Here is a 24,700-nt window from a genome sequence, read left to right on the forward strand (position 1 = left end):
TTTTCAGCCAAAGGAGTGCTATCAACATTATTGAAACCTGGTCCTGCAGCAGCTTATTGAGCCCCTTCTGGATCAGCAGTTTTGGTGGGAATACATATGCAGGTGAAAGCCCCATTTCACCTTGAGCTTCTAATGCACACGGACGGTTCTTCTTGACTAGGGAACAATATCTTTTTCCCCTAGTCAGGCTAGTGAATAGCAATCGGGTCTATCTAAGATATTCACCATTTCTTCCCAAGCTACAAAAAAAAATTCTTAGATATAAATGCCATTCTGGGATAGCATGAACGGAGCAACGTATCTGCGCATACGCCAGCAGCCCAGCGCAGGCAAGAGACTTCAGAGCGGTGTGTGAATGACACAACATCATCCACATCGGAGAGTGTTAGAGGTGAGGATTTTTGTGAACAACATGGAGCAAGGAGATGGTCATGCACGCCCGCCGAACCGCTCTGCTTCATTACCATGCAACATGGGAAATTTTCAAACATCTACTGTTCAGGTATAGTTTTATAATTATTGATGACTAACGATGCTGCGAGGAAAACAATTGTGTCATGTTCTATTTTTTCACGTTGAAATCAATGGGAAATAAATTCCCAATCCTCTATAGCACAAGAGGATCAGAATTCAACAGAAGTGATGGGAGGCATTGGGCTGAGTTTCTTGACCCAATATCGCTCTTCTCTGTATGAAGATAGCCTACGGCCGCCCACAATGACGTGTGCCAGCGCCTGCCGTACGGGAAGCATGCAGGCCAAGATACAGGATATAGTGATTGTTCCCAGCAAGAGAAACCACGGAATCTTGTAGATATGATACCTTTTAATTGCTAACAAAAATACATGATGTTATAGTGAGCTTCTGAACCAACGCAGGGTTCTTCTTCAGGCTTAAATGGACTAGATCTGAAGAGGCATGGATATTTATACACACTTATAATACACATACTTATGACAAGGCAGAGACATGGATGTGATTGGTTTGCACTTCAAGGAATACTGCAACAGAACAGAAAACTTTTTTGACTAGGCACTGATAAGGGAGTGACAGTTTTATGGTCCCTGAATTACTGTTGGGGGGGTCGCCAGGCCAGGAATACTGCAACAGAAATACAAACATTTTTAACTAGACACTGATAAGGGAGTGACAGTTTATGGCTCCTGAATTACTGATGGGGGGAGGGGGTCATAAATCCCCAATACACAGCAAGACTATATGATCCCCGGGACGGTCACATGTTCCATGTCGGATGTTGTGTACCTGATCCTGTGCAGTAAATGTCCTGTTGGGGGCCTTTATGTTGGAGAAACAGGGCAAAAACTGAAAGCCAGGATGAGGTCTCATAGCCACACAATTAAACAGAGAAAGACAGAATTACCTGTGGCCGAGCACTTTTCTAAACATGGACATGACATAGGAGATATGAGAGTTCTGATATTAAAGGGTGGTTTCAAGTCTCAAAGCCATAGAATTTGGGAATATACATTTATAACAACTTTGACAGGTTCAATAGAGGGCTAAATTATTTACGAGGATTTATGGGTGAATGGGAGGTGTGACAATTGTATAGCACAGATACACTTCTGGCCTGGTGACCCCCCCCCAACACTAATTCAGGGACCATAAACTCTCACTCCCTTACCAGTGTCTAGTTAAAAATGTTTACGTTTCTGTTACAGCATTACTTGAAGTGCAAACCAATCCCATCCATGTCTGTGCCTTGTCATAAATATGTGTGTCATAGGTGTGTATAAATATTCATGCCTCTTCGGATCTATTCCATTTAAGCCTCAAGAAGACCCCTGAGAAGTTTGGAAGCTCGCTATAATATCATGTATTTTTGTTAGCCATTAAAAGGTATCATATCTACAAGATTACTTGGTTCTCTTACTGGGAATGATCATATTTTGCTCTACTGGCTAACATGGTACCAAACCTTTGTTTTCATTAAGATTCAGTATGTCGCTTTTTTCTGTAGCGCACGCATTTCACCAACTGTGTAGGAGGCACTATTGCGGGTAAATTTATTTCCAGCATATTATCTGCGCAAAACTCACGCGTGTGCGGGTCAATGTCCATGGCGTCTTTTTATATCCCATCATGCGTGTGTGATACGCAATGAATAGAGGCAATAAAAGTCAAGGGACTTTCGTTCTTGCATGCACACCAGCATGGACATACGGAAGAGAAATAAAACGCAGCATGCACTACTTCTCTGCGTATGATACGGAGCTCCGTAGTGAAACGCTGCCCGTACACAGGCATTGCGAGAGGGCAGCATTTCGAAACGATTGTGAAAAAAAAAAACAACCCACTGCGCATGTCCGTGCCAGCAGATTCTCAGACATGCACAGTGCACACTCGGCCAAAATGCGGTCTCCGCCAGCAGAGCGAAAGGACTCCATATGTGTAAAACGGCACGGGAAACCCACACGGTTTTATGCATACGCCCGTGAACATAAGCCCTGGTACGCGGTAAAAAAAACAGTAGTATGAAAGCGGCCCAAGGGTGGTTTCACACCTGCACTCGGTGCTTCATTTAGGGAGCAGGAAAGGGGAATCCCGACTTCCGATGAAACTGAACAGCGCCGAACAGACCCCATTGACTATAATGGGGTCCTCCCGCTTTCCGTCCGGCTTTTGGACAGAAGAAAAAGCATTACATGTGGCGCTTATTCTTGCGGTACTTTGAGACGGATCTGTGATGGAACCTCCGACGGATTCCAATGTAGATATGAAAGCAGCCTAGGTCAGAGATCACTACTGCAGCGCTGCCATCGGTCTGCGGTGATAGAAGTTGGTGGCAAGTGCCCTCTAGGCTGGCTGCACACCGACAGGTCAGATTCCGGATTCAGCCCATGTGCCTAGCCGGTGACCCCGCGTACCTCTAGTTTTCTTTTTATCTGTGCTGTAGATGTGCCAGCCAGCGAGCCTTCGGACAGGCGCAATTCAGATTTTGGCCCGCCGACGCTAGACGATGACGCGGAATCCGTGACCTTTCCGCAATGTTAAAGGGGTGGTCTCGCGAAACCAAGTGGGGGTATACACTTCCGTATGGCCATATTAATGCACTTTGTAATGTACATTGTGCATTAAATATGAGCCATACAGAAGTTATTCCACTTACCTGCTCCGTTGCTAGCGTCCCCGTCTCCATGGTTCCGTCTAAATTCGCTGGCAGCTTGCTTTTTTAGACGCGCTTGCGCAGTCCGGTCTTCTCCATTCAGCACGAGCCGCTTCAGTGTGCTCCCCGCTACAGCTCTTCTGCGCATGCGCAGACGAGCTGTCACTGCTCGGGAGCGCGCTGAAGCGGCCATTCTGCACCATCCTCTGTTAGAGGAAGGTGCAGAAACTGGAGCTGCCCAGCGGAGAAGACCAGCCCAGCCCAGCCCAGCCCAGCCCAGCCCAGCCCAGCAGCCCCGAGAAGCCTCCCAGGTAAGTGATGGGTCGGGGGGGGCTGCCGCTGCGCCGGGGGAGCTAGCGCTAGGCCGGGGGGGCTGTCGCTGCGCCGGGGGAGCTAGCGCTAGGCCGGGGGGGCTGTCGCTGCGCCGGGGGAGCTAGCGCTAGGCCGGGGGGGCTGTCGCTGCGCCGGGGGAGCTAGCGCTAGGCCGGGGGGGCTGTCGCTAGGCCGGGGGAGCTGTCGCTAGGCCGGGGGAGCTGTCGCTAGGCCGGGGGGGCTGTCGCTAGGCCGGGGGAGCTGTCGCTAGGCCGGGGGGGCTGTCGCTAGGCCGGGGGAGCTAGCGCTAGGCCGGGGGGGCTGTCGCTAGGCCGGGGGAGCTAGCGCTAGGCCGGGGGGGCTGTCGCTGCGCCGGGGGAGCTAGCGCTAGGCCGGGGGGGCTGTCGCTGCGATGGGGGGGGCTGTCGCTGCGCCGGGGGAGCTAGCGCTGGGGAGCCGGGGGCTAGCGCCGGTTACCTGCTGTCTGGTCGGCGGCTGCGCGGCGTCTGGTCGGCGGCTGCAGGGCATCCGGTTGCCATGGAGACACAGCTGGCAGCGTCTCGGGAGCGCGCACGTCGGGCTGCAGCGAGCGACGGGGAAAGAGCCGGCGGCCATCTTGAGGAAACTTTTATAACTTGCTGAAACGCTGGAACGGTAAGTATGAACCAGCTAGAAATGTCATTTACAGGGGGGCTTTGTAATGTATGTTTAATGGGGGGGACTGGGCAAAAAAAAAAATTAACTGCTTCCTCGAGACATCTCCTTTAATTACAGAAGGGCCTGGGTTGGACAGCTTCTATTGACTTCAATGGAAGCCATCCGAGCGGAATCGGCTCAAAAATAGAGCATGCTGCAATTTTTCTTCCGCGAGCGGAAAATCGCAATTGATTGTATAGGACAAAGCGCTTTTCCATTGCGTGCTATGGAAGTATTTGCTGCGGAAACCAGATTCCGCAATGCAAATATGCCGCATACAGCCCCATTCCACCCTCCACCTAACCGCAGGCCATACTGTGTGTATATATATGTAGCCCTCCAGCCGCTCTTCCTGCTGACAGACCAAGCCCCTCAGTGTAGTCCCCCCACCCCACCTGCTCCACACAATGCCCTACAGACTGCACACTGCCGACATGGCGCTCCGCGCTCCACTATTCCTTCCTCCATGACCATTCTGACTGAAAACCTCCCCTATTTCCCCGGAGCAGCGGGCGCAGCAGAGAACCCATGGAGGTCCACCAGACAGCCACATCTAGCCGCGGCAGACACAGCAGAGAGCGGCACTCACGACTCCCCGCCTCCACCCCCGTGAACTCTCGCGCAGGCGCGCTGCTCTGCCAGACTCTGCCATCCTTCCCTGTCCGCCTTGGTGGCCACCTTTCCTGGCACCTGGCCCGCCGAATACGCACCAGGCTGATGTGTGCGCCGAGTGCCGCCCCGGGTCTGTGCGCTGGGGAGACCTGAAGAAGACAACGCTGAGGTCGACGCACGGAGCCAGCGAGTCCGCGCCTGGCGGAGACCAACTGCTGAGCCAGCGGTCACTGGAGGAGCAGTGGCCGGCAAGAGTAAGAAGCGTGGGGAATGGAGGGCTGTGTGCCGGGCAGGGTCAAGGACGACTTGTGCCTGCCGCTGACTCACTCCACAAGGAGGAAGGACGTGAGTACATGGAGCAGGACGAGTTCCAGAACTGCTGCAGCCGGCAGGTGACCTCACACTTGCACTGAGTTCACCCTGCCGCTCAGCTGGGCTTTCAGCTCTTACTCCATTGGGCTGAGCTTGTAGTGGTATGGCTGTGCTCCCATGTGACTGCCCCTTAGTCTTGTCTGTTGCCCCTTCTGACTCCTGGCTTGTGGGGGTTGTCCTTGGCTTTTACATCTGCTTTTTCACTCCACTGTGCATGCATAGGTGAATGAGCATCAGATATAGTCAGAGTGTTTTATGTATACTTGTGCACCCCTCTTTTATTCTGTGGGGGTAACTGTTGAGTGCCCTTACTCTGGACTTTATGGAACAATTAATAATCAGCATTAATAGGCAGTCATGTATTAACGACTAAATATTACATTTTCTCCAGTGATCTGCACAGCGACTTTCACCGCAAGACCAAAGATTGCTGTGTAGTCCTGCGACCTCGCAATCTCATAGAAGTCAATGGGTACTCAAGTCGGTGCGACCTGCAGATCGTAGAAAATCCCACCTCGATTAATTATTATTATTTTTTTTTAGTTTTTGCAATCAGCAGTCATGGAAACTTGCTTGACCCCATTGACTTTAATGAGAGTAGAAGGTCGCAGGGCTACATAACGATTTTTGCTTGCTGGACCCGTCGCTGTGTGATACTGGCTTTCTAGTTTGGTTTCCAAGGAAATTTCATCACTTTGTGTCGGAGTTCAAGCTGAGATTCATACAATTTGTTTCTCATGATTTGAATTGGTTCCGTTGATATCAGAACTTCATTTCTTTCTTATGTTTAATTACATGATTTTTTTAATTCATTTTTGTACCATTTTACACTGCTTCTGTTTCTGTTTATTAGTATAGGGCTCATTGTTTTCTGATCAGCAGTGACTTCTTTGACACTTGTTTTAGTTGTTTATATACAGCATGTTTAGTAGAGGCATTTTATAATAAAACCTCATGACCTTCTGTCTTCATTAATATAACATATTTAATTAAAACAAATGTATACCTCAGCAATCTGTTACTGAAAGCGTTTCTTTTGTGACCCTCTTAGGGTGTAGTCGCACTTGACAGATCTGTTGATATCTGAAATACCTGCGACTGTCACACTTATATTAGTGGGGTTTGCAGAGGTCCATGCACATGCTGCAGATGTAGGGAACAGATCTGCAACAATGTGTACATGCCTTAAGAAAATCCTCAATGTTAAAATCTACACACTTATTGAAAAAACACGGCATCTTTACGTAGTTCAATGAAATATATATATATATATAGTATAAATCACAATTTGCAGCACTCTATAATGGATAATCTTGAATGCACCATATTTGCCTGTACATGTTTGCATCATTTTTTTTCCTTACCCCCTTCTTGATACACATAGAACTATTTACATCCTAACTGCATATACCCTGTGCAGCTAGGATGTAAATAGTCGTTCACCCCATATGATGTGTATGGAGCGGGCTTAGGAGCTCCATACATGTTAAATGTTATCATTGAGTCATAGAATTTGCAATAAACAAGCTCACATGCAGTATATGTCATCGAATTTTTTTTTTTTTTCTTTTAAGTTATGTTGTTTTTGGGGTTTTTTCGGAAGTGGGAATGCCAGAATTGCAGAATGTGACCTGGATGCAGAAGCATTAATGACCTGTAGTCATGAAAGGGTTACTTGACCTCATTCCCCTCAATGGCATAGATAGATAGATGCATTTCTATTCCTCACGTCTGTACTATTGGACATCTTTAAAACTGATCCTTTATGGTGACACTTGTGCACTTTCCACCATGAAAACCTCAAAGTAGCTTGCCTTTGGGACATACTGCTGTATGATGGGGAACATTCATTGTTGCTTTGGGTTGTCCATCAAGGAAGTATCACAGGTAGTCAGTCTGTCAATGTCAAATGAAATGCCATACTATGTACTGTTCATGCTTACGTTCTTCTGCTCTTTTATGGAAAAGAAGAACAAAAATAAAAAAGCCACCAGATGTGTCAAAATGATGGCATGTGATAGAACCCACTATAATGAGTTCCTTCATTTTGCCAAAAAAATACCATAGTATGCTGCACGATTTTTTTCTGTCGGAAATCTGAACAGAGCCCTTCCTGTATTTCTGCATTCGTTACAAATAGATTACAATCCGACCATATATTAAGTCACAATTTTAGACAAACACAAGCTAACTAAACTTATAACACACACAAGTAGTAACATATGTCTTTTATAGAGTGCATTGAGTAAGCATCCACAGTGCAGGGAGAACAAGTAACTGGACCCTTTTACTTATATCATCTGTAGTCACAGTCGTTTCCTTTAGCTGCAAATAAAACTTGTACGATGCTGGGGAAGATTTTTGCCCATTCCTCCCTGTAAATGTTTCACTTCATCAATACGTTTGGGATGTCATGCCACAATCTTCTCATAGTAACATAGCGTGTAAGGCTGAAAGAAAAAGACATACGTCCATGTATATCAACCTATATCCCCAATATTGATCCAGAGGAAGGCATAAAAAAGGAGATAGAAACCAGTTTTCCTCATTTTAGGGTAAAATTTAGAGATGAGTGAACGTACTCGGTAAGGGCGATTTTGCAATCGAGCACCGCGATTTTCGAGTACTTCACGATTTTCGAGTACTCGGGTGCGCTGTGGGGCGGGGGTTTGCAGAGGGGAGTGGGGGGTAGCAGCGGGGAACAGGGGGGAGCCCTCTCTCTCTCCCTCTCCCCCCCACTCCCCGCTGCAACCCCCCGCTCACCCACAGTGCACCCGAGTACTTTTCACCCGAGTAGTGAAGTACTCGAAAATCGCGGTGCTCGATTGCGAAATCGCCCTTACCGAGTACGTTCGCTCATCTCTATTAAATTTCCTTTCCAACTCCAATTTTGCAATCAGAATAAATATTGGTTTAACAGCCCCTCAAGTAATGAGTGTGATAATATTACATGCAACAGTCACTGAAGAAAGGTGTGTAGGCCCCCCTTGGACTCTTAGCAAATTCGCCATCACCACATCCTCAGGCAGAGAGTACCATAGACTCACTGCTTTTACAGTAAAGAACCTCCTTCTACGGTATGTTGGTGATGAAACCTTCTTTCCTCTAGACGCAGAGGATGCCCTTTTGTTACAGTCACAGTCCTGAGTATCAATAGATGATGGGAGAGATCTCTGTATTGTCCCCTGATACATTTTTACATAGTTATTAGGTCGCCCCTCAGCCATCTTTTTTCTTCTAAATGAAATAACCCCAATTTTAATAACCTGTCTTAATATTGTAGTCCATACATTCTGTTTATTTAGTTGTCCACTTTTGTACTCACTCATGCTCTCATATGTCTTTCTTGAGTACCAGTGCCCAAAACCTTACACAATAGTCTGTGTGTGGTCTGACCAGTGATTTATAAAGACGTAGAACAATGTTCTCATCATGTGCCCCTAGACCTCTTTTGATGCACCCCATGATCCTATTGACCTTGGTAGCAGCTGCCTGACACTGGTTGCTCCAGTTTAGATTACAGTTAATAAAAATCCCCAAGTCCTTTTCCATGTCAGTTTTTAGGATAGGTCATCAATAGTTGATCAACTGGGGTCCATAGCTTGGGACCCCAGCCAATCAGCTAATTGTGCGCTGGCGGGCAGCACCACAATTACACAGGGGTTGGCGCGGAAGCAGCATAATTCTCTCCTCTCGGACCTGTGTAGTGGCCGGCAATTGTAAACTGCAAGCATAGATCTCATTTAAATTAATGGGACCCCAGCCTGCAGTTACAAGCGCCGGCCACTACACAAGGATCTTCCACTACGACCCCTGTGTAATTGTGTGTGCGCTGACTGCACCACAATCAGCTGATCAGTTGTGGTCTCAAGCGACAGACCCAGCCAATCAACTATTGATGACCTCTCCTGAGGATAGTTCATCCAAAAAAAATCTTTCCCTTGGAAAACCCCTTTAAACTTCTTTTGCCACTTTTCTGCCCAAGGCGCCAGTTATTCCAGTTACTTTACATAGTTTTGTATTATCTCCAAATATTGATATTTTGCTGTACAACCCCTTCACAGCATCGTTAATATTCGTTGTAAAAAAAAAACACATAGGAGTTGTCGGAATCGAATGAAACTTTCCCTGTGTGATTGTAATTTCGATATAAGTGATTACCATATCAGAGCAAAAGGATTGTTTATTGCGAAAAACTGAATACTTGAAGAGAGGCTCTTGTACCCTGTGGGGCCGTCTCTAGTTTGGATGCAAAACTTGATATGGGCGGACACAGAGGTATGCAGGTTCTGTATGGTATCCTACAGCATATCAGTCTACATTTGCTGTAACTGAGCCTTTAGATCATGCAAACACATAGGCTGTCAAAGTTGGAGTCCCAGATGGTCCCATACATGTTCTATTGGTGATTAATCTACCTACCAGGCAGGCCACAGAAGTGTGGTAATGTTGTGGGGACATTCCTGTGACACCCTTGCTGCGTGCAGCTGATCATTATCCTGCAGGAAAATGCCTCTTGGAAGCCGCCATGAGAGGAACACATGGGGCTGCAGGATGTCCTGAACATATCGCTGAGCTGTCATTATCCCTTGTACCACTACTAGGGAAGACCAACTGTCATATGCGATGGCCCCCCCGACCATCACACTGACAGGGGGGGCAATGTGCCACTCCATTAGACGATCCTCTCTACTAGTGGTCTGTTGAAGGTGTCCTGAGCCGGGATCGCCTTGTGTGCAGACCCTCACTCATCTACTAGTCTCAAGACCTCCTAACAGTCTGGTCAGAACAACCCAGGTGGCGGGCAATTTCTCGATACGGCCATCAAGTGTCCCGCATTCCAATAATGCACCATTCCCAAACTCTTAGGCTGGGTTCTCACAGGGCAGAATCCCGGCGGAAATCTTGCGGTTTTGCTGCAGTGAAAAAACGCCAGATTTCCGCCGGGAAAGCACTTAGCTTCGGGTTTAGGAGCGGCTTGGCCGCATGGTTTTTTGTTGTGGCCAGCGTTGCTATAGAGAGCTCCCACCACGGCTGCAGCGGGAAAAAAAATAGACATGCTGCGGCCGGGGAATCCACTCCAGCTTCTGCCACAACGGATTGGCCGCCCTGTGTGGATGAGATTTTTGATCTTGTCCACATGGCTGGCTAATTCCGGGACTAGCTACAGCAGGCGGATTTGCTGCAGCGAAATTTTGCACAGAATTTCCGCAGCAAATCTGCCCTGTGTGAACCCAGCCTTAACTGGGTGAAATCTCTTTGATTGCGTTGTAGAGGTGACTAGTGGTTAGCAAGCTCTACACAAGCAGAAAAAAAGGTCACTACACACAAGGAGCCTCTAAGAGCCTTTTTATAGGCCAAGAGTAAAACCACATTTAGGCCCCCTGCACACGGGGGGAAATTCCGAGGCGGGATTACCTGCAGAATTTCCGACCATGGAAACTGCCATAGGATTACGTTAGAAAACGCAATCCTAGGCAGACAGCCGCGATTTGCCTGCGCAGAAAGCAAATCACAGCATGCTCTATTTCTGCGAGCCCTGCACAGAAATGTCACTCCCCGTCCGCTGGCTCCGGTCTGCGCATGCGCCGGGAGCAGGTGAGTGCCACGCTGGTCTCTGCAGGGGCTTGGGTCAGGTCCCGCTGCGAGAATTCTCGCAGCCGGATCCGACCCAGCCGTCTGCAGGCGGCCTTAGGGGGCTCATGTGGCAAGACCGTTCATCTAATCACCCCACAACTGTAAACATTAGCATATCTGACTGAGATGCAACTACATGCCAAGTTTTGCAGCAAAACAACAACTCCTCCTATGTACTTTTTTTTTTTCTTTTTTTTACAGAGTGTATTTTAAAAAGTATATGGCCCAATACTGCCCCCTATGGTACCCCACTATTCACAGTGACCCAATCATAATAGGTACCATTAATAACCACCCTCTGCTTTCTATCACTGAGCCAGTTATTTACCCAGTTACACACATTCTCGCCCAGACCAAGCATTCTCATTTTATATACCAACCTTTTATGCGGCACAGTATCAAACGCTTTGGAAAAACCAAGATATACAAGTTCCGGTGACTTTTCCTGGCCCAGTCTAGAACTTACCTCCTTGTAGAAACTGATCAGATAGGTTTGACAGGAGCTCTAGTTGGGTCCTGTACAAGTTGGGAAAGATAGTTGTCTTTAGCTATTGACAGAAATGTATTTCCTTTTGAAATTCGCAGGTTACAGTTTCCCAGTTTATATTCTGATGAAGTCCCCCATAATCATCACCTCACTGTGATTTGCAGCCTCATCTATTTGCCTTAGGGTGAATCCCCACGAACGGATTTCTACTGCAATTCCCGCAGCGGAAATCCGTGCGTGAGTTCTGCAACTATTAGGTTCTATTGAACCTAATGGCTTTCTGCCTGCCAATGCTCACTTGTGGAATTCTACAGCAGATTTCCACAGCGGGAAATAAATCGCAACATGTTCTATTTGCCACGGATTTACACTGCAGGAGGTCTCCATTGATATAGCATTAATGGAGACCACGGAATTCTGCGATCACTCACAGGCACTTCTTTGTTTAATATCGCGGTACTTCCGTAGCGTAAACCCGCGGGCGTATTCCGTGACACTCGTAGGCATGAGCCTTTACTAATAGATTTTTGATGGCTTCTGTTATGTTTGGTTACCTATAACAAACCCCTTTGAGGATTTTATTATTGTTTTTCCCTTCATGTATTTCTACCCATAGAGACTCCAATTGTTCATTTCTCTCACATATGTTTTCACATCGTAATGGCTTTAACCAGGACTTTTCATAAAGAAAATCCCTCCCCTTTCCATTTCTAATAATCCCTTCTGAATAAATGATTTCCCTGTAAGTTAACTGCCCAAGTCACAGCTTTTATACTAGCAGTTCTCAGTTCTTCTGAATATGTCGTAGTTTGCCTCATTCTAGTTCGTCACCTTTATTGGTCAGACTTCCAGCATTAGTCACCACAGTTCAGAAGTTTTTGGTTATTTATTTTTTATTTGTTTAAGTGTTCTGACTGCACTAACCCCTCCCATCGGTCTACCCTTATTACTTAGCCCCAGATCATTATCTACACTATCTTCCACTTTATAACTCTGGTTGCTCTCCACTACACCCCCCTCCCTAGCCGGTCCTTAGTTTAAATACTCCTTAAACCTTCTAGCTATATTCTCCCTCAGCACAGCTGTACCCTCCCCATTGAGATGCAGCCCATCCCTATAGTAGAACCTGTAGCAACAGCAAAGTCGTCCCAGTTCTCCAGGAATTCAAACCCCTCCTTCCTACACCAACACTTGAGCCACTAGTTTACCTCTCTAATCTCCCGCTGGCTTTCTGGTGTGGCATGTGGTACAGGTAGTATCTCAGAAAATGCTACTTTGGCCATTACTTGCCCTAAACTTACATCCTAAGTCCCTGAAATCATTTTTAAAGACCTCCCTCTAACTGTCAACCCAATTTGCAATATGTCGAATTCGAGCACCAGGATGACAGTGGAGTTAAGGTCAGGACTCTGATTTGGTCATTCCAAAACACAATTTTTTTTTCTTCAACCTGTCTTTAGTTGATTGACTAAGGTGCTTTGGGTCATTGTCTTGTTGCATCACCCAATGTTTGTCACCGTAGAATTCATTGTTTTGCAATGATTGCAGGGTATCTAAGCCTGGAAGCAATCCCAAGTTAAAGGCAGGCTTTTTTTCTCCTTATGCCCATGACAGCACCCATAAGAGAGCCTCCAATCTGGACTGATGCCTATGATGGAAGTTGCTAGTGACCAAAACCTACGCAATTTGGATTTCCTGCTACTGTTTTGTCGCAGTCTTATTAGGTCACAGATTGCATCATGACCCCTTTAACAATCATTCACAATGTAATCTTCTTGTAATGGCGCCATAACCTAAAAGTTGCTTATTATCTCCAGAATTTCCAGGAATGACTTTAGAAATAGCAGGTGGCACTATTCTATTGAATGGCTTTGTGTGTCAGCAGAAATGCTGAGCAAGTGCAATTGTAGTAACTCTGTCTTCCACGCATCATGACAAGCAGAGACGATTCTGGAGCTTGGAGCTCACCACACCAGGGATCCCTCCAGATACCAGCAGAGCAGAGAGAGAAGCAAGACTGAGCATGTGTGACCACCTCTGAACATTTACTGAGATGGGTGCAGAACGGCTCTTCAATAGAAACAGAATATGGTTCTATTATAATGTTTCTGGAATATCTGGGGATATTAGGATTTTTCCTCTTTTAATGTAAATAGAAAAAAATGCTTAGAATTAAAGGTTGGATTTAAATGTATACAATTAAAGGGGTTGTCCAAGCTATGGCTTTTTATTAAAACCCCTTCTGCATGAAGTAACATAACAAATAGACATACACTCACCACTTTTGCTGTGTCCCAAAACGGTACTCTGTGATCTGTGCCTGTGCTTGTTTACCGGCTGCAGTCCCGTCTGGTATACGGTATGTCACAGACACTACAGCCAGTAACCGAGCTCAACGAGCGATGTCCCGCAAACAGGCTGGGGCAACCTGCAAACATGCCATCAGTGGAGAAACCATGGATCACAGAGGAGAGAGGTGAGTATAAGCCTATTTATGTTACGGCATGCAGAAGAAGTTTTACTGATAAGCTATAACTTGGACAATCCCTTTTAAGTAAAAATATTTAGGCTTATATCTTAAAGGGGTTTTCAATGAAAGCTGTATCTGCAATTTTGAACGCCAACCCAACACAGTGGCCGGAGCAGCAGGCACTGCCTGGAAACCCCCTTTTAGGAAATTGCATTATTTGCACTTATTCACAATCATACCTAATGAAATCACTTGCTACAGAAATGCAGCCACAGGGAAATCAAGATTGATTCCAAACATATATTATCTAAAATTGCTTCACAGTAGAAGCAAACTAAAACAAAAGGCTACTGAAACAATTTTGCAATTCCAGTTCTAGCCACTTTCACATTATCGCACCACAAAGCCTGCATACTTTCTCATGCCTCATACCAGTGATCCATTTACCAATCTATTGTCTTCTGTAGTCTCGGTTCACAACGCATTAAGGGCACCATTTGGGTTTCTGTGTCCTGCTCCACTAAGCAAGCTGAAAAAAGAAATCCTTCATATGATGGTGCCAAACAAGCTCCATTGACTATAATGGGATCCTTCCGGCTTCCATTTTGCTGTCTGGGACTTTTGCACGGATCTTTGCTGGAGGTCCTAAACAGAGCCTCTGATGCAGATGTGAGCAGAGCCTTTCTGATATGTCTCATCACCTTTGACAGCACTTCCACCTATTGTTCTTTTGTAATAACTCAGTGTATGTACATACCCTCCCCTGCTACATATAGAGCCGAACACAATAAAACAATAAGCAGCCCTCACACATCAATCCAACAGAAAAAACTGAGGCAAGGCCCTTGAGCTGAAGAAAATACCTTGTATGTTGTCTCCACCACAGGTATGCGTAGAGACAAGGGTAAGGCTGCTTGACAGCCAGGTGACGCCCTCAGTCCCTGATTGGTTGCACAGCTCGCTCCTGTCCTCGGCCTCTTGGGTCCTGCTACTCATCACCACGGTCTCCCTTCTCTGCTCACGGCTCACTCCCATCGTCGTTGAGCTGTCGGGTCCTGCCACTCACCCTTTCCCCCGGTCTCCCTTCTCCACTCACGGCTCTCTCGTCCTGCGCTGCTGATAGCTGCTCCTGTGCTCCTACTGCGCCCGTGAAGCGAGGGATGCTCTCTCCATGGCTAGATGGAGGGGCGTGGCCCCGGTAACAGCTTGGCCGCAGGGGGATGGGGGGAAGCTGGAGCGGAGGTGATGTTAGACGGGGCGCAAGCTCCTAGCAGCGTGAGGAATCCATTTTGGCTGGGATGGAGGGTTAGGTTTCGTTTTAGTGTTAGCCTTACATTATTAGCTGTAAATGCTTCCATGTTAATGCAGCCCCGCTCTCAAATGGAAGCATTTAAAGCTAATAATTAGAGATGAGCGAACGTACTCGGATAAGCACTACTCGTCCGAGTAATGTGCCTTATCCGAGTACCGCTGTACTCGTGCTGAAAGATTCGGGGCGCTCCGCTGCTGACAGGTGAGTCGCAGCGGGGAGCGGGGCAGAGCGGGCGGGAGAGAAGGAGAGAAAGATCTCCCCTCCGTTCCTCCCCGCTCTCCCCTGCAGCTCCCCGCTCCGCAGCGCGTCCCGAATCTTTCAGCACGAGTACAGCGGTACTCGGATAAGGCACATTACTCGGACGAGTAGTGCTTATCCGAGTACGTTCGCTCATCTCTACTAATAATGTAAGCCTAACATTGAAACAAACCCTAACCCTCCATCCAAGGCAAAACTCTCTCCCCAAGCTGCTAGGACTTTGCTCCAGGCAGCCAATCAGCAGCTTCTAGGTGGATACCGCCCATCACTAGGTCTCCACCCATACTTGTGGAGGAGACAAGATACAATAGTACTGAAAACACCCTCCAAGACCTACGTATCTTCTTTATCGCACAAACCAAAGCAATTATGTAACACTTTTAACTCTCTACTCTGTTCTTGGTTTAGCTTTTCACATTTCTCATCCCACTTGAGGACTTTGCCACATATTTTAAACAGACGATCGACAACATTAGATGAAGCTTCAACCTAAAGTCCCTGCACCACCTCTATACAATTCTTCTGTGCTTTTCCCTCTAACCTGCTACTTCACCATTACTTGTCAAAAGCTTTCCACAAAACTCATCTCACTTTGACCCCATCCTGTTGTATGTAACCCCTCACCCCCGCCCCCATCACCCATAACTTTACTACTTTGTTTATCCCAGCAATGACCCTTCTAATCTAATCTATGGCTAACCACTGGCATTTTTTTCTTCTTGTTTTAACCATATAATTGTCACACCCATCCTTGAGAACCCGGGCCGTGGTCCTCTTTCCTCAGCTATTGCCCCATTTTACTGCTCCTGTTTGCCTCAAAAACTCCTTGAACTGTTCTCTCACCCAACTCACTTTGGCCACCATTCTATTGAAATTGGGTAACCCAAAATCACAAATGATCTGTAACTCCCAAAGCCTTATAAAATTACTCTATGCTTCTCCTCCCCTTTCTGTCCTATGTTTTGACTCCTCCCTCCTGTTATGTTGCAGTACTCTAATTCCTATGCAACACAGGCTTATCCCTCTCTTGGAACTCCTGATACCTCACCAACCGAATCTATGAGGTGTAATTTATCAAAGGTTTTGTGGTAGGATTTTGTTTTTTAAAAAATGCAAATTTTTCTTCATGGCATTTTCGCATAAAAATCTGCACCTTTTCACTTGTCTCGCTGCTTTTGAAAACTTGCAAACAAAGCGGACAAGGTTTAGCAGAGGGGCTGTGCGCAGAACTTGTCTGACAAATTACATTTGAAGCCAGAAAATGGTGTAGATCCCTGTCTGCTGTGATTTCTTTTTTGGGCTTAAAGACAGACCAAGGTGCACTAAAAATTATTAGTAGTTGCTGTGCCCGGCGCCATTGAAAACATTGGACGCTGTGGTAGCACACAGAGGGATAGAACATGCCGCAATTTGTTTCCCGCGTGGTGGTGCCATGCAGGAAAAAAAATCACTCATGTGTATGACCCCATTCAAAAGAATGGGGTTTATATTTGTGCATATCGCAACCCACAAATCTTGCGCGATTTTAACGCCTGTGTGAAGCCGACCTTATGCTGACTTGTGATTCTCAGCCAATCAGCACTATGCTTATATGTTGCACTGTGCCCAGACTCATCAGTGCAGAGCTGCTGAACCAAGGCAAAGAAGGAGAATGTGTAACTACTAAAGATAACACTATGGGGCTGCGGAGGACATTACTATGGAGGGCTGTGGGGGACAGGGGGATGGAGAGACGGCTGTGATGATTGTGGGGTGTTGATAGAACCCCATCCGTCATGTGTGTATTACTTTGAACTTGATGCTTTTACATACATAGTGATGTGCTTGCACAGTAATTCCTTAAAGACAGCCTGTCAACCACCAGCCTGCCGTTATACAGCTGGGTTTAACTTTTTTAAAGATGCCTCTGTGACAAGTGTCTGTCTCAGCATTATCTGGAAAAGGGAGTTATAACTTGGCATCATGCGTAGATGAAGCTGAGGATAATATATCCTACTTGACTGTGCATGCCAATGCCGCTGGAAATGATGACATGCTAGTGGTTTAGTGACCCAGAGGTCTTGACAGGTTCCCTTTAATATGTACTGATAAATCAGAAATATCCCATCCAATTCAGTTAATCAGAATAAGGGCATGCTATGCTGTTCCCTTATGTGAGAAAACGCATTTGAGTATTCTTTTAGCTTGTTTAGCAAATGAGAAAATTTAAGATTAAAATTTTAAGAATCGAAAAAACAATTTGGGAAAAAAATTGACTTTAAATAAAGGCCAAATCACCGAGCCCTATCAAAAGTAAATATGTAGAAAACTGTATTCATTAATGTTGTTTTTTTCTATTTCACTCAACCTCATACCAGACCAATTAATGGCTCCACACTTTCACCAGTCTCACTAGTCTGTTACCGAAGGATAACCTGTGACGATGCTCCGTCTTTCAAACCACACATCCAAGTTCTTACCACTTCATTCTGTCTGCACCTCCAACATCACTCTCAGATTCGATCTTTCTTTGACCTCAAGTAAATAAAAAATGTTAGTGCATGCCCTCATCATTTCTCACCTGGACTACTGTCGCAATCTATGCTGTGGTCTCATCTTGCACCACTCCAATTCATCAGCAACTGCCCGGCTAATCCACCTCTTCCCCCTGCCAGTCCCTTTACTGGCTGCCTATTGCCCATTGAATTCAGTTTAAAATATTAACAATGACATGCCAGGCTGTCCACAACCTGTCCCTCCATACAATGCTGACCTAATCTCTTGATACCTGCTTACCAGACCTCCTTCTTTGCTTTCTTCTTGTCTGTTCCTTATTTCAAATGCCCCCAGTATTTCTCCCTTTTATCCCCCCATGCTCTGGAACTCGCTACCACAAATGATCAGATTCCCTCCTTCCTTTTGAAATCTTCAAAAGCATCGTGAACAGTCTACAGTTCAGAATAACCCTGCCAAATGAGCAGCTTGTACCCTCACTTACTGTCTCTTTCGTTATAGATTGTAAGCTCTGGCGATCAGGATTCTCTTTCACTCCTTACCAGTCTGCTATTCATTGATTGTGATTATTCTGCTTGTTTTTGTCTTCTGCATTTAACCCCTTGGAATTAATGGTGCTTTAAAAGAGTTACAATAATTAATTACTTTGTCAGGTTGTTATTCACATACCTAATGTTTAGTGTTTATGTGACACTCACAGATGTGAGATGCATAAACAGAATAGAAACGGGTATGTGCACTACGAGGTTGCAGTGTTATTTCATCAGCCAACTTGCAAGAAGATCTCGATCATTTTGTCTGCATGTTTGCCAAGAGCACTCTTCAATCTATAATAATAACCCATACTTGGGGGAAAATTAGTATTTTAGTTCTCTGAAAATAATAGAATATTTGCTATATTAAAAACAATTGGGATTTTAGTGGGGAAACAAAATCTATATTTATTTGTACTATTAATAAATATGTAAGAATAAACGAAAATATATAATGTATCATTTCTTTGTAAATTATAATTCTATGCGAAAATTCTGTTCTTTAGGTTATATATATGTGGCTTTGCATTATATTCATGCATATACACATCCTATTTTTCAGCAACATGTTGTAGGAGTTCATACCTTCAATACATAAAATCAAAAATGGTGTGAAGTTGTTAGAAAATTCCATAATTATAATAGTCCATATGTTAAGTTGGTATGTGAAGAAAGTTTAGAGAAGAGGAAACTTTGAAGTTTTTGTTTATACAAACTGAAGAAAAAAGTTCTCCTAAGAAAAAGCTGGTGGCAGGAGTGTAGAAGAGCAGCATATGGCATTAAAAGGAGCACAGCTGGAGGTAGCATTTCCATCTGAACATGATGTCAGAGCAGCTGACAGCTTGCCATCCCTCAGCCTTTTATTCTAACACACAGCCAGGGAGTTAGTGTGTGCAGAGCTGTGTGGGGAAAAGGTATCTTATTCCTCTCTAACATCCTCTCCACTTTGCATCTGTTTGTCAGTCTGTTTTTTTTTCCCTTCATTTATTTATTTATTTTTTTACTTTCTTGAGTCGATCAATATACAACCAGCATACAGCACTTGTGAGAGGGGAGTACATCATCAGTTCTATGTATAGAAAAGGTAGGACTCGCAGTTAATGCAGTTGTATATTGATTATCATTTTCTCCTTGTGTAACATTTTTATACTTTTTATTAATTAAGCGTGATTTATTTGATGTTAAGCATTCTGCAATTGGCAACTGCTTCTCTGAGAAATCTGCCGTGTTACATTTTTTATAAGCTTTTTAATGATTTTCTTTCTGCGATTGTGATGCATTGTACATTCTTTGTTGCTATTTCATGTGGGTAAAACCATGTACCGTCTCTGAGGGTCTCCTAAGTGATAAAGAATACGTGATGCGTGTTTATTAGTGGGTCGTGGATGTTCACCAGCTTTGAAGCATATTAAGTGCTTATGAAAATATCTTTTGTTTTCATCTTAAGTGCAGTCATGTCTGGCAGTCTGAAAGTATTGGGAAGGAATAACAGGCCTAAATTAAGGTTGCAGTCTATCTGATAAAAAGTGTCCTTTTCAGCATTCAGATGAAAAATTCGCCTTGCTTCGTCTTTCTGCTGATTGTGTTCACATTTTGTGTATCTACCTGTCATAGGAATATACTGTACGCTTTGCATTTATTCTCGGTACTTGTTTATGTACTAGCAAACTAATTTAGAACTTGTAGATTTGAGCTGCTTGAATTGGCCAGACAGCTGTAATCGCACTCCTCTATTCTTAATCTCTTTATCTGGGCAGCAGCTGCCATATGGCCACCGTCAGCTGGATCAGATGTTTATAAGCTTCCTTCTTCGTCCCTCTGTCCTTTCAGCCTACTAATTTGATCACAGCTACTGTACCTTGTGAGCTGCCCTCAAATCTTTATTTTTAGCCCTCTTAAGGATTAGGATTGATGTGGGTTACAGGGCACTTAAAGTGATTGTATTTGTTAATCTTTACATTCTTTTGTTTTGTAAAGATAATGTAAGATCGTTTTATTGTAAAGCACGTTTGGCTACTGAATTCCCTCCCCTTCCTCTGATTATGTACTGGCATAACTTATACATAATTGTTCAGCTGTACACACTAGGTTTATTGATCCAGCATGGCCTGATTAAAATTTTGCACAAAGTTTTTTTTTTTTGTTTTTTTTTTAGAGCAATACCTATTAAATGTATAGTTGAAATTTGGTTTGCTGTCAAAAATGAAATGAGTGTTTTGTTCATCGTGTTGATCAGCGATGCATCCAATATCTTGCCCTGATCTCTGACACTTGTTACTTTTTCTTCTTCTAATATTAGTTTTCCTTTAAAATAGCAGTTTTACAATTCATGTCATCGATTTAGTCAATGAAGATGATATTGCTCTTTTTAATGAGACTCATGTCACCTCTGTTATTTGTGTCTTAGGTTATGAAGACAGTATGGATTTTCCAGAACACAGCAGACATTTACTACAGTGTTTGAGTGAACAGAGAGATCAAGGATTTCTGTGCGATTGCACTGTTCTGGTAGGAGATGTCCATTTCCGAGCTCACAGGGCTGTATTGGCTTCATGCAGCATGTATTTCCACCTCTTTTACAAGGACCAGTTGGACAAAAGAGACATTGTTAACTTGAACAGTGACATTGTTACAGCTCCAGCTTTTGCTCTCCTACTTGAATTCATGTATGAAGGGAAACTCCAATTTAAAGATCTGCCTATTGAAGATGTACTTGCAGCTGCCAGTTATCTCCACATGTACGACATTGTGAAAGTCTGTAAAAAGAAACTGAAAGAAAAAGCTACAACAGAGGCAGACAGCACAAAAAAAGAGGAAGACTATTCAATTTGTTCAGATAAAGTAGAAAGTCTCTCGGATGGTAGTAGCCACATGGCAGGTGAACTTCCCAGTGATGATGACGAAGGGGAAGCAGAAAAGTTGAACATTCTTCCTAGTCGAGCTGATTTGACAACTGACTCTGAGAACATGTGGTTAAGGTTGTCTTCTGATTCAACCAGCATTACTCAAACTAGTACAGAAAATGAAACTCGGGCAACTGCTGTAAAAGTGGCATCTAGCCCTTGCAGCTCAGCTGGTTCTTTATCTGGGAGGTCTAGCACTTCCATGAGGGACACAGCAGATTCAGACTGTGTCCTGGACCTTTCTGTGAAATCTAGTGTGTCAGGAACTGAACCACTGAGTACCTCCTACTTCTCTTCACCAGAGACACTGAGAAACAATCTAGTTCATGTAAAAGTGGAAAAAGAAGCATCTTGTGATGAAAATGATATAGAAACTACTGAATATGATATGGAACAAAGCACTGTGAAAGAAGGCATAAGTAATGATATAAGGACACATGAGTGTGTGCACTTGGGTCCTGTACGAGAAGATTCAGTCTTAAGAGAGTTGGATCATGATGAAAAGGCAAGCGATGATGAAATAATCACACCTGATAACGAGAGAGTTCAGATAGAAAGTAATATGGACACTAGTCTTCTTCCTTTTGTTTCAAGTATGCTCAATCCTGCAGGGCAAATTTTTATGTGTCCACTTTGCAACAAAGTTTTTCCAAGTCCACATATCCTTCAAATTCATTTAAGTACACACTTTCGAGAACAGGATGGTATACGAAGTAAACCCACTAATGATGTCCATGTCCCTACCTGCTCTCTCTGTGGTAAGACTTTTTCCTGTATGTACACTCTAAAACGTCACGAGAGGACTCATTCTGGGGAAAAGCCTTTCACTTGTACTCAGTGTGGAAAAAGTTTCCAGTACTCTCACAACCTGAGCCGACATGCTGTTGTTCATACACGGGAGAAGCCACATGCTTGTAAGTGGTGTGAGAGAAGGTTTACACAGTCTGGAGACCTATACAGGCACATCCGAAAATTTCACTGTGAACTGGTAAACTCTTTATCGGTTAAAAGTGAAGCGTTGAACTTGCCCGGGGTGAGAGATTGGACTTTAGAAGATAGCTCTCAAGAACTTTGGAAATGAATGCAATGTATGTTCTTGCATGCATACGAGTACACATATGCACTGTCGGTGTATTTAACAAGGTGTTAAATATCTCCTTTACACTCAACCTAAAGTCTTTAATTTAGAGAGAAATTCTAGATTTTAAGCAAACCTAAATCGAAACATGTCATTTTAGAGTATAAAACTCATGGGGGGAAAAAAAAATCATTTAACTAAAAATTGAAATTGGCAAAAATCAGTGTTGCACTTTATCAGAATTAAGACATTGTGGGTCTCTACACTGAATGTTCTATTAAAATCAATTCTATTTTTGTTAGGAGGTTTGGTGGTATATGCTTTTGGTCAGCTAACACTGAGAACTGTCTAATGACATTATTTAATTTTCATCTAATGTGCACATGATTGCTGTGGTGAAGCTACTGTATAGGTTTTACTCTAAACTGAGCTTATCCTGCACCGCTGCATTAATGGAAAGAAAAAGCAAAGGGATAAATGCTTCCATTTAAGGTAGAGCTTAATTTTTCACATTATCTTTAAAAAAAAATAATAAAAAAATCACGAGTAATGGTAAAATATATGAATTGTGAGTTTATTTGTGAAAACCTAATTTGGAATAAATAAAAAGGATTGTGAAGATAGTTAAGTGTTCAACCTGGCTTTCTAATGTATCATTTTTGTATAACTTAAATTCCTGAGGTGTTGTCAGACAAATCAAATGCTGCTTTTAGTTTCTTTCTGTTGACTATTTAAACAGAGCCGCATGAATAGTTCTTCTATCATTTATATTATGTACTGACGGGATAATTTATTTGAACATAATTTTATCTGATAGAAATATGCTGTTAAATGGCAACTTTATGTTTTCAAGAGACAAAAAAAATTGCACAGTGTTGTGCATGAATTTTTAAGTTTTTTTTTCTTTTGTTCTTTTTTTTCCAGCCAACACGTACCTAGTTCCCTGAAAAAAAAATACACCTGTTTACACATATTTACAGATGCAATATTTAAAAGTGTATACAAATGTACATTCTCACAAAGAGTATTGAATGGCACTTCATTATAACATGTTCAGTAATTGAAACATATATGCATAATATTTTAACTACTGTTGCAGGTATACAGGTATAATTTGGGGTCTATGAAAGCAGTGTTTTGCCTGTTCACGGACGAGATTAGATAGTCAACTCCTAGGATTAATTTTTCTTTTTTTTTTTATCCTACACAGACTGATGTTGTACTGTGGTAAAAAAAAAAAATACAGCTCTGATAAAGGGTTTATTTATTTTTTATGTTTTTTTGTTACTATTTATGTAAGATGCAAACACCTGAAATGTACAGATGCTAAGATGAGGTGTGTTTCCAATAAGTATGAAGTATATGCTGCATCTTGTTTTTATCGGACATTATTCAGTGGAACGATGTGTATGTACTTGAAGTTTTTATAGGAATTATTTGAAGAATGGTAAACTTAATTGAATAATATGGATAAGACAATCAATGACAATGTATTGGCAGTTTATTTTGCTTTTTATTTAACATTTTACAATTGTGTGATTTGTGAATACATATATTTAATAATTAGACTGCTGTCTAGCCTTGACAATCAGTTTTTGTTTTTTTTTTCTTTTTTTGCTTTTTTTTTCTCCAGGAAAGGGGTGGGTAATTTATTATATTGTTTTAATTTTGTATTTAGTGTAGGTGTTCAATATGTTTTAAGCAGTGTGAAATTTCAATAAAATATATAAATCCGAAGATGTGTCCTATGAGTTTAATGAGTTTGACGTTTCAATATGGTTGTATTTACCCACCAATCTTACTAATAGTGTATTTGTAAATAGGTGTTTATATTGTTTTTGCCTTCTTTTCACCATTTTTTATTTATTTTTGCAGTCTGCTAGCATTACACAATGACTTTCTAGAGGAAGAGCCACTCTGAATAGATAGCCACTCTGAATAGCAGTCTGTGTGTTGGATCCAGTACACAGGTTGAAACTTTATGACTTATGTCATTTTAATGACCAATGTCAGTAAAGTAAATAATAGCTACAAAAAACACGATGTTACAGTGCAGTGTTATACCAACAAATAAGGTTCTGAGACATATCCCACGCATTACTTCTGTTACGGTGCAAAATTGTCTGTTTTGGATATAAACTTCATGAACTACTTTTGCCATGATGTGGGGCAGAAAGTGAGTGTGAAAACGTCTTTTAATCCTCAAATTCGGTAGGGTTATTTAAGGATAATATTTGAACCATAGACCTATTTGTTTAGCTTTTGATTTAAAATATACGGGCTTTACAGGTATGAAACATTGAGTTTGGAATGTTTTTTAATAAATAAGGGATGAATAATTACATAGTGGTAACGTTCATCAGCACTTTAGAATATAATCACTTGTAAGTTTCTGAACCAGTTTTACTAT

At 43.3% G+C, this 24,700-nt stretch overlaps 1 protein-coding gene across 3 annotated transcripts; it reads left to right on the forward strand.

Annotated features, from left to right (window-relative positions):
• The first annotated feature begins 4,708 nt into the window (after positions 1 to 4,708).
• On the forward strand, positions 4,709 to 23,991 carry ZBTB18 (zinc finger and BTB domain containing 18). Of its 3 annotated transcripts, none has more exons than XM_066605349.1 (2): positions 4,709 to 5,001; positions 20,717 to 23,991. In XM_066605349.1, the coding sequence occupies exon 2, from the start codon at positions 20,731 to 20,733 to the stop codon at positions 22,291 to 22,293; it is 1,563 nt and encodes a 520-aa protein (XP_066461446.1). In that variant the 5' UTR covers positions 4,709 to 5,001; positions 20,717 to 20,730; the 3' UTR covers positions 22,294 to 23,991. The 3 variants fall into 3 exon arrangements, with proteins under 3 accessions (XP_066461446.1, XP_066461454.1, XP_066461463.1); XM_066605357.1 differs by lacking the exon at positions 4,709 to 5,001 and adding an exon at positions 5,049 to 5,092; XM_066605366.1 differs by lacking the exon at positions 4,709 to 5,001 and adding an exon at positions 19,312 to 19,393.
• Positions 23,992 to 24,700: the final 709 nt, after the last annotated feature.

The sequence above is a fragment of the Eleutherodactylus coqui genome, chromosome 1, assembly GCF_035609145.1.
Source record: "Eleutherodactylus coqui strain aEleCoq1 chromosome 1, aEleCoq1.hap1, whole genome shotgun sequence".
NCBI lineage: Eukaryota > Metazoa > Chordata > Amphibia > Anura > Eleutherodactylidae > Eleutherodactylus > Eleutherodactylus coqui.